The following is a 20,330-nucleotide window of genomic DNA, read 5'->3' as shown; positions in this document are numbered from 1 at the left end:
CGTCGCGCTATGTGTATATATATATATATATATATATATATTTTTATTTGTATGTCCGCACTTACATTTCTTCTATACACGTTGTATTGGAGAAATAACAAGCCTTAGTAACCACCCGCCCACGCTCCTTTACGTGAGTGGGTGTGGTTACGGCAAACAAAATGGCGGCTTACACATGGGACAAAGTTAAGAGCTTTCTAACAGCAAGAGAGCATAGAGATACTGTCTAAAGACTTCTCTAGAAGCATTATAAGGTAGAGAGAACCTCTATAAGTCTTAATAATGACCAAGTTGTACTTGCAAGGTGGTGAAATCAATTATAGGAATACTTTTTACCCTGTTACACTTGTTGCTGATAACTTGACTTACTGTACTCGCATACCACTGTCCAAAGCAACGGCAAGGAATGTCAAGAAAGCAGATATGCCATCTTTATTGATGTGAATGACTTTGAATGTCTGTCACAGCCTGAACTAACTTGGACTACATTGCTACAGTTGCCTATCTAGCCATATCATTTGTGCAGTGACTGTTTCTAGCTATCTTTAATGCTTTCCAAATGTTAAACTTGATTTGATTACAAAGGTAGGTCAAGAACTACACTGCACTCAATCAAGTTCTGAGGTGCTTAAGTTGCACTGTCATGAGTATCGTTAGTCTGTCAATATCTATTGTATGTACATTGCTTTACTTGCTTAGGCTCGCCCCTTTAATGTTTTACATTCGTCTAGTAATAACAATATCTTACCATCTGATCATCAGTGTAAAACCTCTGTACCTCTGGATGAGATGATTTTAAACTATTCAATCTTTGAGTTGTTAATTTATTAAGAGACACTGGGATATCATGTAAATGCTGATGAGCACAATAATAGGACAGTACAGGAGGAGGAGCTTCAACCAAATCCATTAACATGTACTGGAATCCAAACTGCCTGAAAACAACATGTACATGTACATGACATATGTACATTTAGTAAAGGGTGTGGTTCTCACCTTAGCCTCTCCATTGGAACCTTACATTTGTAATTAGAGAGTGGATTAGAAGGAGCAATAACCATATTAACCCTAAGATTCATACTATCCCTCACCTGATAAGAGGAGAGAGGGAGAGGAAAAGAGAGAGGGGGAGGGAGGGAGAGAGAGAGAGAGGTTCATTGGAAAAGGACAGTGAGTGGAAGAGAAGAGTGAGAGACAAAAGAAAGATAAAGTTGTGTTTATGAGGGTCTGGTGTATGTACTTCTCTAGCAAAAACGTCACGATCTTCTCTACTTTCAAATATAAAAGACACCAGATCACGTCCACTAAAGAAACTCTCTATCTGACTAGCATAATTCATGTCCTTAATACGTAACTACATGAAAAAGAAAAGGAAGAATAAAAGAGAGAAAGAAGCACATTGTACATGTATAATATGTACATGTATACACTTCATCTCTTACAAGTGTTAGGATTGGCTCATAAACTGGTCTCTTAAACTTGCTCTTGTTTTCTTTGAGCCATTTCAGTGCACTATAAGCATCTCTGTCCTTCCTTGATAGCATCTCCAGTCTCTGCTTGTATACATCATTAATGGCATCCAACTCTTCTCTACAACCTGAGGGAGAGAGAAAGATCATTAAGAATGACAGGAGAATTATACAAGAGGGGAAGTGAAGTGAGCACATGTACATATACATACACATAAGGTACCAAGAGTGAATAATTAATCATCCACTCTTGGTAGTACTTCAAGTGATTTTTGGTTAATGCTTCATTTCAAAATTTTGACTCTTAGTACATGTACAGTACTGTCAGCACATCCTTTAATTGTGGTTGGTTTATTGTTATTATTCAAATACCGTAAGCGTAGAAATTTTCGAGGTAATAAATTTTCACAGTTTTGTGCTAGTTGCTTTATTTTATAAATTTCACGTGGATAAAATTTCGCGGATAATCATAAAAGGGGTGGTCAGTGAGGTCATGTGATGTAATAATTATTGCACGTGGACTCTCCTCATTTTCTATTTTACTTCTCTGGATCATTAGCAACACCAGCTGCTTGTGACTTCTCCTCAGGTTTGTCTTCTTCACTATCTTGTCCTTATTTTTGTCCACACGCCTGAAGAACTTGTACAGTACCATTGTTATTAACAACTATAATTGGACGTGTGGGCGTTCTGTTCATAAAGGGTTAAAATATTAATTTTCACGGTTAGCTAGTACCCGCGAAAATTAATACACCTCGAAAATTTCTACACTTACGGTATACTGCTAGGTTTCCCACAAAGAATGCCAAGTGAGCTACACAGCTAGCATGCTTCATGAGCTACTTATAGCCTTATACATGTACTATAATAGCAATTATAGCAAATTTTAACTGGAACACTCAAAATTTCTAGTTTTCTACACAACTTGAAGTACATGCATATGTATTAGAAAATTTAATACTACTAATTGGGGTGAGCATGAGTGAGCCCCACATAAACAACACAAATATATAAGTCTGTCTGTCTGTATGTACACGTACATCACCCCTATTTATCTGTATGAAAAAATCTCCACTTTTTAATTAACTTAATAATCTTCATTAAAAACAGGTGTAGTCACAAAGTGGCTGAGCTTTCACTGAAGTCAGCGGCAAGATTAGACTGTGTAATGTAGTCACTGTACTGCAGCAAGGAAGGTTAAGAAAGCAGATATGCCATGTTTTTGATTGACACAAATAACTCTGATTAAGAAATCAATCATTCATTCATTCATTCATTCATTCAATCATTCATTCATTCATCATTCAATCATTCATTCATTCAATGAGATTCAATGAACTACATAGCTACAGTTGTAGCTATATAATTTGTGCAATGACTGGTTGTAGCTATTTTTTAATGCTATAAGCAAGGTAACTTTAATTGCTATAGAGAATACAAAGGTAGATCATCAAGTTCTGAGCCTGCTTATTAGTTGCACAATAATCATTATCATGCATGAGTATTGTTAGTCTGTCAAGATCTATTAGTATGTAAATTGCTTTGCTTGCTTAGGCTTGCCCCTTTAATGTCTTCATCGTCTAGTTAATAAACAGACTCAGTAGAGCATAAAAATATAATTAGAATTTAAGATTACAAAGGTTATTATCACTTGTAGTGAATAGTGAATAGGTTCAGAAGGTCTTCAGTTGACAAAGTATCCCAGTTTATATGAATTGGGTGGTTGGTATGAAAAGTCATCTGCGCATGGGCACTATTAATTCCCCATGCTTAATTTTTAAAATGATCATCATTTTGACTTGCACTACAAAAATGAATATAGCTAATACAACACTATATTGGTAGCAAAAGAACTAATGCAGCAGCTATAATTGTATAACAGTCAAACTATCCATGATTAAACTGTCCATTTATTGGACCATAGCAATTTTTGCCTTCACAGGAATATTATGAGCTTCCAGACCAGGAGTCTGACCATGAAGATCAAAAGTTAGATTGACGTCTTTACGAAACACAAGACAATGTGTGGATCCACCAAAGTGAAACATACCTATCTGTTGGCCTTTCTGCACATGCTGCCCATCAAACACTGTAATCTCACAAGTTGAGACTTCAGCCATTCCCACAGCAATAAAACACATGAGACCAATCTTTGGGTTGTCGGCTTCGATAAAGATGATCCCCCTGGTAGCAACTTCGGTTATGTAGCCCTGAGAATTATTGGGCCCTGCTGGATCACCTTTTTCAGATTGAGCTTCTGAGTAGTAGCTTCCATCTTGAACGTATGCCTTAACAATCGTACCATCAACTGGACTATGCCAGCGGTGATAGCTGAAAGCATTGAGAAAAGCCTGGTACACCGTGCCTCCTACAAACTGCTCTGCTAATGGATCATTAGCAAGCATGAAGTTAATGGAGTAAGGCTGTGATTTGATCCAAAACCTGTCTCGGCGTCTAACGTTTGTCTGAATATTGAAAGGAGCAGATTCACAAGCATTTACTATGACTTGCGGATCATCAGGAGATGCAACAGGACGAATGCCTTTACGAAACTCCCGAGTAAAAAAATCGTCCCAAGATTTGAAGCCATAGTGCGGCTGCGATGGATCACATACGAAATCAATAGCAAAGTTCTGCATCTGAGGATGAGCCATGGCATTTGGTCCTAGCCATCCATTTTCATCGGTAGTAAGGACATAACAGGATTCTTCAGATTTAAGGAAAATGGCCCAGTGATTGAGAATATTTTTAAAATGAGCATTAACTTTGCCGTTCAAGAAGGCAGCAAACCCTCCTGTGGTTCCCATAGGCCAATTTAGTATAGCATTGATGGGAAAACCAACTAGATCAGACCCATTGAATTCTGGTGCTTTGGTCATAATGCGGTTTATCAGACGCAACATCATACGATAGTTGCGGACCTGCGGTTTACAGGTTGGATCTTTAGCTGGAATCTGTCGGAACATTTGGTGGAAGAACATGTTAACCTCAGAGTCTGTTTCTATCAGGACTTTAAGAGCTCTAACTGGTGGCTGTAGTCCAACTATCTCAAGGCCTTCATCTGCAGCATCAACCTCATCAACACCATCAGTGGACTCCTTCCCATCCACTTCTTCAATGAGATTCTCCAGCCACTTGTTAAGGATGGCCTGATCTGATGGGAGCCATTTACCAACACAATACGGGATCGCTTGGGCTGCTTTTTCCATAATAAATAGACACTCTGGAAAGAAGGATTAACAGATGTAGCTCTGATTATGCGCTGCTCCTGGTTTATATAGCAATCATGAGATGGTAATGACTAGGTCCACCCAGTTATTAAAAACATGCATGATTGTAATCACATCCTTCCCAGCAGGATGTGATTGGGGCGAGCCTAAGCGAGCCCCACTCTAGCAGTACTCTCAGTCACACCCCATTCGCCTGTCCGGTATGTCACCCCATTTATTCATGCATTCAAAATAATGCAGTATTGAATGTAATAAATTAGAATAAGTATATTTTATATTAGTATATTGCACTACTACACAGCAACCAATGTCATTAAAAGCATTAAGCACTGAGACAATAAAACATCATTTATTCATTGTTTAAGAATAATTGTTTAAAGTCATTTATTGTTGTCTAAAATACGAAATTTTGGAGGGAGTTAAATTTGGTGAATTTGGCGTTCGATAGCCATTCGCCAAAATAAAATCCACCATTTTGAGCCATTATACGTATGCTCAATGGAACATGGCCACAAATTCGCCAATCACCAAAATTTAGCAATTTGCCAAATTTTAGTCCCTCCAAAATTACCCGCTATACGGTAACTGAAATGCAACATGACTATTATTGATTATTCCATCAGGCTCGCCCCTTAAATGTTCTACATTCTTCCAATCTTAAATAATAGTACTTGTAACTAAAAGTTACTATAAATCTAGTACACATTGTGTATGTAATAAATTACGTGTTATATTTGCTTCACAGGTTCCTTTCTTCTGCAATAATTCTGACTGTATGCTCTGTAGTTGCGCAAACTCAGCATTGAGTGAGTATATCTCCCTCGTCTTCCGCTTAACTTGAGGCTCTAGTGTGTCTGGTGGTGGCAGAGACTCAAGATTACTCTTCAAACCCTAAAATACAAGTAAGGATAAGATTAAGACTGAGAAAGTAGTACATGTGTACATGTACATGTATTGCTAATAGAATTACATAATATACTGTACATGTACATACCTTAGGGTGCGTATTAAATGTGCTCTTAAATTTTAGTGTTTTTAAGGGGACCCTGATTTAGCAAAATGTAATATTAGCGAAAATATGAAGAAAATCAATGGTAAAACCCCCATTCAATAGCATAACACTACTCAAGACGCCCCATCTATACATTTAAGAGCAGAACACTTAACAGGACCACCTTATTTACTGTTATCTTGTTACAGATCTTGCCTCTCTTGTGTACTTGTTTACACAAGTACATAATAACTATTATTAGCGGCTGGTTGAATTAGCATTTTTAAGTACAAAAACGCTAAAATTAAGTGTCGCAATTAATACCCACCCTAAGGTAACTCATGCATTCTTTATTGTGCTGCTGTTAAAATTCACACAAAAACACTAGGCAACATGGCTGACCACTGTATACATGTACATATGATTATGTAAAGTTTTAATATTCGTCAAGTCGTCAACAAGATAAACACTCAAGTTTCTAATAAAGCAAATACATTATAAAGACAATTCATATCCTCTTTAATCCGGTAAATACAAATTCCCTTGTACTGTAACAATTAATCTTATGTGTCATCACATTATTGCTTACACTTATTTGATTCATTAAGTTATTGATTTTCTCTTCTTGTTCATCAGCTTCTTTCTTCAACTGTTCATATGCTAGAACTGCAGTCTTCTGCTTCTCCCCATACTCATCTGATTCACTTCCTTTAGCCTCTATCTGCCCTTTGATCTCTTTAAGCTTTCTGTCATGAGTCTAGAAAATAAATTAAAAGTACAGGAATGTGCATTGATTGCCACTAGAAAGCTAATTATCAGACTATTCAATGTCACAGTAATCATTAATGTTAATTCATTTTTTAAAAGCATAAGATACTACAAATTATGCAGAAAAGCTAGAAATATTGGCAGCCTATTTTCTTAATACTACTACCGTATAGTGGAAAATTTTTGAGGGATTTAAATTTCCCGATTCTTAGAAGATTCGAAAAAAATAATTCTACGAAACTCAAATTTTTACAGTGTAAGACGGCAGAAGGCATAAATTTACAAAAATAAACCTGCAAAATAGATTCTTAGGCAAATTCATGAAATTGAAAGCATATAATGTAATGTAGCAGAAAATATAAATGTACATGTTTACATGATGTACATGATAAATTGTACCTCTTTCCATCTACTTTCTCTCCCTCCCTTTCACCCTCTCTCTCTCTCATTCCTTCATTATTACTTTAAGGTTGTCTCCATATTTTTGTACAATAGCCTCTCTCTGTCTCATCTTGTCCCTCAGTGGCCTGTGACGGTCATGGAGTCTCTTCAGTGACCTTTCGGCCTCTTTCCTCTTCTTCTTGGCATCATCATATATTTGGCGAGCTTCTTCATATTCCTAAAAACCACACCAATCAATAAAATAGTATCAATACACATGTAAATGTACATGCAGGGTTTTCCACAAAGCATGCCAAGTGAGCTAAACAGCATATGCTTCATAACTACTATCAAGAGTAAATAATACCTACAGAGAGTATCCAACGGCCCCATCTCAGCTGCTGCAAGTGTGTGGATTTCTAGGAAGTCACGTTCAGGATACTCCTGTATATTATCAATGATAAATGTTGTTACCGTATGGCTTGGCTTGGTATTTTCGTGGGTCGATATTTTCGTGGTTTGCTCTTAGTGGGGCAATTCGTGGTTTAATTTTCGTGGTTGACAGTTTACATAGCCTGTAAGGGATGGCACTTCAATGATTTCGTGGGTTTAAATTTCGTGGGCAGCCCATAATCACGAAAACCACGAAATTTACATTCCATGAAAATTTCAAGCTATACGGTATAACAACACATCTGTATAAACATTGATTGAAAACTACTGAAGTATGTGGAATGTGACTTCCTAGAAATCCACACACTTGCAGCAGGCCTCAATAGGGCCATTGGATACTCTCTGTAGGTATTATTTACTCTTGCTTCTATACATACAGTACATGTCATTTGGAGCAACTTTTAAAATTCATAAAAAATCAATTATAATTAGAATCAGCTCAAGCATGCTACACAATATAAGAGTATGTAACAGAAAAAATATGAATTGGAAATTTCTCTGGCTGACATTTTTGGCAAAATTTGGGGCAAAAACCTTTTATTAAGGGACTTTTGTCTAATTTTTGAGCAACTAACAAATCTCGTAAAAAAGCAATAGTGGTCAGAATCAGCTTAAAACTTCTATACAGCACACAAACATGTATATGCATTAGCAAATCAAAAAAAAAACATTATAAAATTATAAAATTATAAATAAAATAATTAAAAATAATTTAATTATAAATTATTTAATTCATAATTAAAAAATTATAAACTGTACATGTATAGTGTATTTTGTCAAATTTTTGAGCAAATTTAAAACTACATACAAGAACCTGTAAGAGTACCATGCTAAAATCCTGTAGGAAACTCTGTGTACATGTACGTGTAGCCAGTAGATATATACATTAAGAATAATTAATTTTATAAATTAAGACATTAGGATGAGCCCAATGCACCTTGTTAGTCTAACTATAATCACAAGCAGTAGGATGGTATTCAAAGACTTCTCCAGCAGCTTGGCAAAGAATAGATGCTTTAGTGAGTTGAGCACTCATCAATTAATACTCATTAGGCAGCAATCAAGTCCTTTTATAGCATCAGCATTAACAATAAAACCCGCATGCTACAGTAAATCAGTAATACATGTACATGTACATGCATAATGTTTGCTTAGGCTACAGGAGGTGAAGGTAGAGGTCACAGCTTCACAGGCAGTGTCAGAGGAAGCAGATCAGGCCACACTCCCTAAATGTATACCTTCATTACCTCATAGTACTTACTTATTGTGACTACAGTACAAAGTACAGTATAATAGAATGCACTAGCAAGAGGGAATGGATACGTGACTGTCGTACATGTTTACACACTGTCACTGTTGAACTTTCTACTAGTAAGGAAATAGTTATCAACCTCATGACAGGTTTATCTATAACATCTGATCAATAATTTGCTCTGTTACAGGAAGATTTCTTTAATCTTAATAGTTAATACACACAATTATAATCATCAAATTAGCATTAATGGACCCTTACTGCACAAATGACATTAAGATAAACAATAGGTAAGGAGAAACATAAGAGTAGCTGTACACAAAAGGGCTGCCAATATCCTATACTGACAGCCAAAGACAAAAAAGCATCACAATGAAGCAATATCAATAATAGGGTTAGGCAGAAAGACAATTAGCTCACCCGCACCTACACATCAAAAGCAACTTTCATTATGAGATAACTTACAAAGAATCACTATTATGCATGCAGATCAGGTAGCATTGATAATCAGTTGGCTCCTAGTGACAACAACTTGATCATTATCATCATTATCATCATTATAAAATGAAAGATACACATGAAGTGACTATAGATGCTACTGATAGGCAGTGGTGTGTTCTCCTTGTTGTGTTTTTATTCTTCCTTACCATTGTTATACTACAATATTTCTTATCATACACACACACACACACACACACTCACAACATTAGTGGCAACATAAGAGGAGAATTGTATGGCTACAACATTAGTGGCAACACAAGGAGAAGCATTGTATGGTTTCAGGGGAATTTATTTATTTCCTTTATACATGTACGTATATTAAGAGAGATAAATCATTTCTGCTAGCTAGTTCAGTTTCATAATGGAAAGTAATTATACCTACACTGGGGACTTCAGTCCTGAAGCAGTAGCAGCAGTTCTTAGTATTGAGATGATACTAGCTCTCATAGCTAATGGTGTGGTGCTAGTCATTACTATTTATCAAAGAAAGTCCTTGAAACAGCCATCAACAATATTCTTTACTTCTCTCATACTGGGACACCTTGTAATGATCCTGTATCTTCCTTTCTCTATCACTGCATTAGCTGCTGGTGAGTGGATCATTGGCAGTACTGATGAGGAGAGACAGGGATCCTGTGATTTCAGTGCCTTTATAATACTCTATTGTGTTTATGTGATGCTCATGACACTGAGTCTTATATCAATCGATCGGTTCCTTTTTATAGTCAAGCCTCATCTCCACAAGCGGTTCATAAGCCCAAGGGTAGCTCTGGTCCTTGTCATTATCGTGTGGGTATTCAATGCTGCCTTTTTCTCTTCAGGATTCATTGATGGATCTGGTGTAGTATACCAGTATATACCTGATCTAGGAGTCTGTTATGCTTATACTATTAGTACTATAGCGGCTGTTATTCGATTCCTATTAACATTGGTCCTACTCTGTATCATTGTTGTTACTTCAGTTTGGACGTTCTGTTTCACTCGTAAGTTCATAAATGATCAGTCAGAGATAGTAGGAGACTGTGTCTATGCCTCAAGGAAGAAGAGGTTGTTTGGTATATTTGGTTCCATGCTGTTAATCTATGGGGTATGCTTCATTCCTAGTGCAGTCTTGTCTTCATTTCTAGCTATAGCTGATCCACCAGGTGCACTTGTTGTTTCTGCTCTCATATTGTTTTTCTTGGCTATTGTACTGAGTCCAGTAGTTCAGTCTTACTTCAGGCCAGAGATCAATAGTGTTATTGTTAATATTATTTGTCATAAGATCATGAAAAAACCTCATACAACTACTTCAAGCATGTGCAATAATTCATCGGCCAATCGAGGTACTAATATTGACTCACTGGACATAAACTTACATGCATGACAATAAATGTATACTTAATATACACATGTACCAGTACATTATTATTAATATTGTATTTTATTTTAAATTAATTATGAGTATCTACATGAGTGAAAATGTGTAATGCATGTGCATTCCCTCAAGAGACAATAAAGAAAAACATGTATATGCATGCTTGATTTTCAGACGACCAGAACTAAAAAGACTAATCACAATCAACAAAAAAGCATCTACATCTATTAATATGTAAAAATTTGAGGAGACAATTAAAACATGAACTACAAAGAATTGTGGACAAGAACGCAAAACTTGGAACTAAAGCAACAACTAGTGTTAATATCCTCAAAATACACATCACACGTATACGTACATGTACATGTATATAAGTTATACATGTAGTCAGTCATGCATTAAAAGAACTGCTGACTAACAGGTTTGTCACACTCATGGTAACACTGTGCATGCAATTTACACGTACTGCCTGGTAAATACATAATTCATTATTATTCTTATTATTTTCTAAGTATACAATATTTACATGTACTAATGGATTGTGTATCTTACTATCCAAGCTTTCTTCATTTTGAGGTTCTTGATAGTCTTTAAACTGTTCTCCCTCGTCTCTTTACGCCTCACATCTCTCTCTAGGAGCTCGTTATGTCTCACCTTCTCTTCCAACTCCTTTTTCTTTGCATTAAGACTTTTCTATATTAATAAATATATGCAAGCACATTACGTACAGGGTCAAATATGAACACGTGCTATACCATATAGCTGGTAATTTTGAAGAGGTGAATTACTAATTTTTTATGATTGCTACATGGTTTTTAATCTGGCAAATTTGAGGGCATGTACCATCAAAAGGGTGGCTGGGTTATATTTTGTCAAAAGGCTCTCAAAACACCAAATTCGCGAAATTTCCCTCCTCCAAAATTGCCACCTATATGTAGTCATGTATATACATGTACATGTACATGTACATAAACGTACATGTATAATGAGATTTTAAAGAAAAATAACATCAATTACAAGTACAATGCACATGTATCATTAAGTACATGTAGCTTAATGTACATGAGACGTACATGAGATGTACATGTACATGTATGTCTATACTATACATGTACATGTACACATACTCCGTACTACATTATTATTTTGTTGAGAATTTTAAACTCAATTTTCCAACATTCAGTCTACTGTACATGTACATGCATACAGTATGTGGCCTATAAAATTAATGACTACAAATTGATCTATAAGTCGAAAAAAGTGCATTTCATTTATTCTACATGTGCATGTCCTTACTTCAAGCTGTACTTTCTTTTCTTTAGTTCCTTTCAGTCTTTGATGCATCGAGTACATGTCATCAGTACCAATCTATTGATATTAATAGCTAGTAGTCTAATTAACATATGACCACTCACAGCTTTCTCTGTCTCTTCCAACAGTTGATAGCAGTCTAACTTTGCAAACTCAACCACTTTATCCTAAAACATAATTTTAAATTACATGCACGTACATCAAATTATTGACATTATATCAATAAAAACATTTACATGTACATGTACATGTATTTCCTAACTATTATTTTATTATTTTGGGGTTGAATTCTTGGTGAGAAGGAAAGGGCTCCCCACAAAAACAATAAAAACATGCTAAGTGAGCTGAAGAGAATGCTTTGAACTGATAGGGACTATATGTACATGTACATGTAGTAATTAAATGGCATTTGGAGCAACTTAAAAATGAATAAAAATCCAATTTTGATTGGAATCAGCTCAAACCTTATACACAACATAAGCACAAGTACATGCATCAAGATACATTATAAAAATGGAGAATTCTCTTGTAGTAATTTTTGACGAAATTTGGCAAAAAAAACACTGTACTAACTACAGAACATGGGCTTTGTTAAATTTTGGAGCAACTTTAAAAATTCATAAAAAATCGAATTTCAATAGAAATCAGCTCAAATTTTCGACATAGCATAAGTACATGTATACGCTTCAGAAAAAATTATAAAAATGAAGAATTCTCTTCTTGTAATTTTTGCCAAAATACCCTGTTGTGCTATAGTAGAGGGTCTTCCACTGACAAGAAGCTGCATGAGCACTATGTAAAAATCCAGTGGGAAATCTTGGAGAACATATGCTCATCAAATATGGGAGCCTTCAAACTATACAGTTACTTTTTCACTCACTTGTGGCAGAAATTGGCACTTGTTCTCCAGTTGTATATTCAAACTCTTCACAAGATCTTTAACCTTTTGAAAAGAAATAAAATAATTTACATGTATATAGCACCATGTACAAATACATGTACATGTACAATGTACATAGTAGCCCTTAAATCACGCAAATTACATGCAGTTTAAAAATATCACTAAAACATGTTCTACATGTATTTATACTTAGTACCATTACTACCATATCAGCCAAACATAATTACATGTATAAACGCAGTATTTATGACACAAATGTCTAGTCGCCTCGTCCAAATAAACATTTCTCGAAAATATATTTAACGCATATTCTACCAAAAATAAGTGCATTATTTTCATATAAAGTTTTTTTGTGAATCATTACACAACCGCAAAATTAAACCCCCAAAAACTTGTTGGCACAGTCCTAAAACTGGGGCTGAAACGAATAGTATTTTTTACTATTCGAATAATTGGCATGCTAAATGAACGAATATTCGAATAATTGAACTGTTATTGCTGAATGATTATAAACTACCTTTTTGGTATTAAACTTTTCAAAGTGATGCCAAACAAGGTTTCTTGGAGATTGAGAACCACTTTCCCTGGCCACAGCATCAGTATTTAGCGAGTTGATAAGTAAACAGACCAAGAAACAGACTAAGAAAGCAGCCTGTGCAGGTGACACGCAGTGGGTGTGGTCATTAATTATTGCAATAACCATTAATAATTTTATTAGGCGAATAGTTCGAATAGCAAAAAAACTATTCAAATATTGCTTTAACGAACGAATATTCGAATATCTCACTATTCGTATCAGCCCTACCTAAAACTCTAATACTGTAAAGCTAAAATTTTCCCACCAAATGCACAACTAAAGCATTTTAATTCTATTTAATGCCCACCTCCATTTCTCTCCTGTCAACTCCATTAAGAAGCCATTTTGAATTATTCCTGTCCTTGAATATATGCCTCCTGATGGTGGGATGGTTACCACTTCTGTGATGACTGAGAGAAAGAATAGTTAAGAGAGAAAGAAAGAAATGATATAAATTAAATAAAAAATAAGTTTGTGCATGCATGCATGCATGCATGCATGTATATGTACATCTTTATCATATTATGTACATTATAATTAAATAACAACTGGGGGTTTTTGTGGCTCTTAAAATTAGTGATTCTATGATTGCAAGGATTACATGTACACTGTGTATATTGGCAATTGTGTCACTCAAAGGAGGCTAAATGGTAAAAGGTATTATGACAATCATATCATCAATTTACTGCAAATTGCCAAAATAAAACTGTATAGATTTTTACCACTACATGTACATGTACAGTTTATATGATACATGTAGTAAGCATTAAGCAAGGCCTAATACAGACCATATGACTCAAAACTTTAGCACATTCCGTGATTAGGTTCAGAAACACAGTAAAGTGCTTTGGTAGGCATAAAGGGATGACAATACATGTATGTGTACATGTGTACATGTACACATGACAATTCAATACTATCTTACAAGGGTACATGACTACATGTACATGTATATATACTTTAATATCCTTACATTGTAATCTCAACATATCCTTCCTTTGCTGGGCCACTCTTCACAAAATCCTTCAACTACAAATAAAACGAGGTCAACCAGGTCAGCTGACTATCACATGACGCAAGTAGAAGACTCACGTCTTTTGCTCGTCCAAGGATAGAGGTATTGCCACAGAGTACAAGGCATATGGCACAAACAAGACTTGATTTACCAGTACCTACAAAAATTAACTTAACAAAAAGGTCAAAAATTGGGTCACAAAGAAGACGGCACCATTAAAATTAGGGCATAGTTTTCATTTAGCCACACCCCCTGCCACAGTGCCGTATTTTTTGTGATCCGGGAATTTTTTGAGTGTAAATGAGAAGAAAATAAATGAGAGGTGCTCACCGTTTGGTCCAACTATTAAATTGAGTTGAGGTGATGGTTCCAGGACAATATTATCAAAAGTGCTAGTGTAAAAAAATGGCGGAATGTCATCAACTACTTGTTAGTTAGTACACTTACAGGAAATTATGTAGTACTAGTTTCCTAATGGCTCCATGTCTAAAGCAGACATCTTCACCTGGTCCTAGAAGTCTTGCTTCTGCTAGAGGTACAGGAACGAGGGACGAGTTCCTCTTCTTTCCCTTCGTGTTACCCGCCATGAACTAGCACGTGGTACCATATGACGTCATGGAAAGTCACGTGATGGAGAGTAGATACGCCCACGTTTTGCGTGAGTGTACTGTTTGTTCATGATACTAAAAATCATAATTATTTTTTTGCAGCTAATGTTGTTGTTTATAGTAGATCTGTTGCTCAGTGTAAAGTATAGTTTCATGACAACAAGGTCGCAACTGCATGCATATATCAGTACTCTTGTTTGTCAATGGTCATTGCCGTACTATAACTGATTATAGATCGCCAAGTACCAAGCCGTATAGTGTGCCTTGATTTCAACATATCAACTATGGATGTGTAATTGAGAGAGTGATGAGGTACACAATTTGAATATTATGATAGTTTATTTTCTTATGTTAACTCCAGGTGTGCAAACATCATCCCCATATAGGGAAACAATCCAGTGAGTTATTGTTAACAATTATCTATTCAACCCACAGTCCCTCCCTATTGTGCACCTGACCAACCAGAATAGCACAACTGTGGTCTGAGGCTCTGTTGGGCCCTAGCAAGATGGAGTATTGCTTCTCTCCTTTGTTAATATTATTGATCATAGTTACACTTTCAAATTGTGAAGGTAAATGTATAGTCATGTACTTATTTAAAGTATGAAATGAACTTTATTCTGTATTCATTTTACAACAATATATAGAGATATTTAAATTTCACTGCCACATAATTTTCAATGTCAATACCCAGTATACATTAAGCTTGTACTAACTTGTGTATTTCAAGTTAACCATCATTCATATATTATGGTGCATGCATACTCATCATAAATCCTCAATAGTTACCGGGGGTATGTCATATCAAAAGACTACAATTATGCTTGTAATTTTTATACTTTATAGCTACGTGTAAGCAAATTGTATCATCAAATGGAAACTCCAGTATTGAAACAAGTGTATCAATTGGTGAATGTGTAACCTTACATTGTACATTAAATGATACAATACAGTGGAAACTTAATGGAGCTAATATTAGTAATTATGCTCATTACAATATCAATACTACTAGTGGTACACTGACTATACAAGAAGTGAGGAGCACTGATACTGGAAACTATACTTGTGGTTCAGGAAGCATTTCTTTAATAATGAAAAGTAAATAATCAGAGGCGTATTTAGGGGGGGGGCTGAGGGGGCTTGAGCACCCCCTCATGGCTGGGCTCAGAAAAAATTACTCAAATCCTGGACTCTTGCATCACTACCAAGCCTCCTAACAAAGTTATCTAGCCCCCTGATCATGATTTCAGCAGTTTCCAGTGCTTTAAGGAGCAATCAGAAGTACCAGTACATGGCAGCTTGCATGCCAGCATGCTTGAAATGATCTTGGCCCCACCCGTAATTGACAAAAATGCAGGAAAAGGCCGTTTTACCGCCGTAAAAGCGGGTGTGGCCAAAATTGTGGTGCGCTTCGCGCGCCCTCAGCACCCATATCTATGATCTCCTTATATTCCTGGATACGCCCCTGATAATATCCAAATATAATGTAAATCGATCCTTTTTTCTAAAGTGAAATAAAAATTATACTCAATTTTAATTTATTGAATCCTTTTAGTACCTGATATCATTGTTACTGGTCAATATACTGACCTCACTGTTGGTCGTAGTGTCAGTATTAACTGTACTACACTGCCCTCCATCCCTAACAGTGAAGTAAAATGGCATTCATCATCATTCAATACTGATAGCAATGAACTGATCATTAATCCAGTGATGCTCTTTCATAATAACAACACATTCACTTGTGTAGTATCATCAGATTTACTGGCTATGAGTTTGACAGAGTCTATTACTATTAGTGTATTAGGTTAGTTGATCATAGTAGATTAGTTATTAATGTTTATTACAGATACCAGTGTCTCATCTGTTACTGTCCAATCATTATCATCTTATGTCATTGGTGATGATGTATCAATAGTGTGTACTATTAGTCTCACTAATGCTATTGGTCCTGATGTTTCTTCACTTGTAGTGAACTGGTTTAAGAATAATAAAATAATTGTAACAGATAATATCAGTATTAATGGTTCATTATCAACATTTAATAGTATCCTGACATTAACACAGGTTTCACCAACTGATGCTGGAGTATATACTTGTAATGCATCAATTAATGGATCTAATAGTGTATTGTCTGATTTAAAACCCTTGTGTTTAAAAGGTATACATTTATGTTATAAATTCATTATGGTTTTGTAGATCTTGTTCCCTTTAATCAAGACAATGATAAATACACAGACTTACCACTGGGATATAGTGCAACAATACAGTGCATGGATCTCTCATCACTCAACAGAATTATCATAAGATCCATAAATTGGACTGATTCAGAGGGTGCTATTGTCAGTAACAATAATACATTAATACTACCTAATGTGGTACCATCACTTAACAACACTGAATATACTTGTACTGTAGAAGTGGATACCAACCCAGTGACTTGTTCACCAGACAACAAGATGATTACCATTGATACTAAAAGTACTGATTAACAAATTAAGAATGATCCTTCTTTATATTCAAAATTAAATTTAGGGACATATGTGAGCTCGATTGTGATGACTTCTCAATTATTGATTTTAATCAATTCAACAGTAAAAATTGATTGTTTCATTCTTCTCAATACTCCTGTTGGTCCTGGTATGCAGCCCAGTGTCACTTGGTATCATGATATGAGTATTATTACACAATATAGTTCATTAATGAGAGAATATGACATTGTCTTTACTTCAGTACTTACTATTAATTCAATAAAAGTATCTGATGCTGGAGTATATCATTGTAATGCTGGGATTGATTCTAATGTAACTACTGACAATATCAATTTATGTGTAACAGGTATAATGTGTCGCAAAATAGCGTATATGCTATTAATATTTTTTATACAGTTAATGAGACACTACCATCAGTAACAGAAGAACTATCCCTTGGTCAGTATTATTCAATTGATTGTATCACTGGAGCAGTACCTACTGGAGTATCAGTATCCTGGCTACTTACTAATGGTTCTATTTATAGTAACAATAATACACTAATGATACCATCAATACTACCATCACATAATAATACACAATATACTTGTACAATTATAATTGAGACTAATCCTTCTGACTGTAGTACTCAATCGCAGGTCATTACTTTTAGAATGAAAGGTAAGAATCCAGAAAATTGTAACTAATTATATTTATTGTTACATGTTGTAGTTACTTATATCAGTTCAGTGACTGTATTACCCTCTTCAATAGTCAGTTTTATCAACTCTACAGTAGTATTGACCTGTACTATCAGTCTTAATACTGGGATAGGTCCTGATACATCATTCATGAATCATTACTGGTATCAGTATAGCACTGATATTAGTGATAGGAGGACGCAACTGATGATTAATGGTGACAGTAAGAGTCTAGTAACAACACTGAATATTACTAGTGTTCAATTCTCTGATGCTGGAGAATATCTGTGTGGAGCTAGCATTGATGGTAATGACACTGTTATAAGTAATGAATTGGATCTTTGTGTTAAAGGTTAGTCTAAAATCAAAATCAAAGTGTATAAATGTTTTCATTTAGTTAATGTCATAAATATTTCTTTTGATGCTGATTTAAGACTAGGAGATGTTAGAGAGTATGATTGTACATTAGGTTACAATTATGATGATTCAGAAGTCGTGGTAGCATGGCAAGAACATACATCTGGTAAAGCATTTACAAATCCTCTCATATTAACAGTGGATCAGTCAATCAACAATACAGTGTATATTTGTAGTATACTAATTGGTAAAAATCCAAATAACTGTCCTTTTCAACAAATAAATGTATCAGTTACAGTGAAAGGTACTGTCAGTATAAATAATATATTAATTTATTACTTTTTAATAGATACATTTATAAAGACAGTGGTGACTAACATTGACACATTAATTTTATCAAATACTTTTCAACAGTTGGAGTGCCATATTGCTACTAACACTGATATTAACAGTATAGTTAATGTATCCTGGTATAGAGACAATGGTAATGAGAACAGACTAGTATCAGACAGTGAAGGAGTATCTATACTACCCATTGTGTCTGTTACTAATACATCATTTATTAGTACACTGAGGTTCAGTCCAATAACATCATCAACTCCAGTATCAACACTTGGTAATTACACTTGTGTAGCATGGATAGGAGAACAATCAGTTAGGAGTATGACATCAAATAATGTACAAGTTACGATGAAAAGTAAGTATTATATCACTAACCTGTTTTCCTTTATGTCGTTTGTTTGTAGTCGATAATTCTAGAGATGCCGTTAGTATGTCTCTATTGAATGAATATACAGCTGGAGACAGTTTTAATGCAACTTGTATGATTACTGCTTATCAATTATCACCTCCTATTGCTACTAAGGGTACTGTTAACATCACACACAACAAAAGGATCATTAGGTCAAGTGTAGTTGATATTGGTGCCACTGGTAGTCACAAACTATCTTTAAACATTCCCTTCACTAATTTCAAATTATCATATACAGGAGAATATGTTTGTTCCTTTATTCGTAGTAACAATTTATTTGTTGAACCAAGTGATGTTAAATCAGCTATTACTGAAGTAAATATTAAAAGTAAGTTACATCATGAGATCTATAATACATTCTCATTAGTAGTAATTTGAGCCATCATTATCAACTAATTTACATTTCATTACTGTAGTTCCAATTCACAGTACATCACTGATTCTCAATCCTATACCATCCTATTATGAAGTTGGTAATAAAGTTACTCTCTCTTGTAAAGTTACTGAGCCTAACTCACCACTGGTTGATATTGATACTGCTGTCAATATTAAATGGAGTTCAAATACAATTGTTAACCAGCAATATTCTATTTATCCATACAAAAAATATTTCAATTATACTCTCACTAATATAAAGCTATCTGATGCTGGAGAATATAGTTGTACATATTATCTCAATAGTACCACTAACAATCCTTATATTATACCAAGTGATGTCAGAACAGGAGTCACTATTGTAACAATTAAAAGTGAGTTTTGCTTTATTTTTATTAACACCATTATCATGTGTATTTTATATTGATAGTTCCTAATGGTAATAATTATCCATCAATTGCTCCGTTGTCTTCTTATTATATTGTTGGTGACAGTATTAGCCTCATTTGCTCTGTCACTTATCCACACTCTCCTCTTGTTGATATTGCTACTAATGTGAACATACAATGGCTCAATTCCTCTAATCACACTCTACACTCATATACTGGTATCAATAATAATACTGAACACACTATCAGCTACACTATCAATAATGTGTCATTATCTGATGCTGGACAATATACTTGCAAGTACAATGTATCAAGTACTAAACATTCATTTGTCCTACCAAGTGATAATATCAGATATTCAACTATAATTTTTATTAAAAGTAAATTACTCCATTTTATAGTTGTATATTCTCTGTTCCTTTTAGTTCCTAATGACAAGGTTCCAGTAATTAACCTCATTCCTCATCAGTCT

General features: G+C 35.0%; 2 protein-coding genes across 2 annotated transcripts; one reads left to right on the top strand and one right to left on the bottom strand.

The window, feature by feature from the left end:
• Positions 1–727: 727 nt before the first annotated feature.
• Positions 728–14,831, bottom strand: LOC105314347 (structural maintenance of chromosomes protein 5-like). The gene is made up of 16 exons (XM_020002099.1): positions 14,654–14,831; positions 14,537–14,598; positions 14,284–14,363; positions 14,165–14,220; positions 13,499–13,601; positions 12,594–12,656; positions 11,818–11,880; positions 11,699–11,770; positions 10,955–11,095; positions 6,922–7,077; positions 6,280–6,447; positions 5,425–5,590; positions 1,443–1,597; positions 1,241–1,354; positions 997–1,091; positions 728–935 (listed from the first exon to the last, which is right to left on the bottom strand). Exons 1-16 carry the CDS (start codon positions 14,791–14,793, stop codon positions 728–730), a joined length of 1,842 nt encoding a protein of 613 aa, XP_019857658.1. The 5' UTR covers positions 14,794–14,831.
• An 856-nt stretch (positions 14,832–15,687) lies between these two features.
• On the top strand, positions 15,688–20,290 carry LOC105314346 (uncharacterized). Its single transcript, XM_020002098.1, has 14 exons — positions 15,688–15,723; positions 15,768–15,912; positions 16,370–16,621; positions 16,664–16,912; positions 17,014–17,295; positions 17,410–17,652; positions 17,703–17,966; positions 18,018–18,338; positions 18,384–18,647; positions 18,693–19,040; positions 19,090–19,422; positions 19,511–19,843; positions 19,900–20,158; positions 20,284–20,290. Exons 1-14 carry the CDS (start codon positions 15,688–15,690, stop codon positions 20,288–20,290), a joined length of 3,336 nt encoding a protein of 1,111 aa, XP_019857657.1.
• Positions 20,291–20,330: the final 40 nt, after the last annotated feature.

Source organism: Amphimedon queenslandica, unplaced genomic scaffold (assembly GCF_000090795.2).
Source record: "Amphimedon queenslandica unplaced genomic scaffold, v1.1 AMPQUscaffold_12980, whole genome shotgun sequence".
Taxonomy (NCBI): Eukaryota; Metazoa; Porifera; class Demospongiae; order Haplosclerida; family Niphatidae; genus Amphimedon; species Amphimedon queenslandica.
This window is presented reverse-complemented; position numbering and strand designations above follow the sequence as displayed.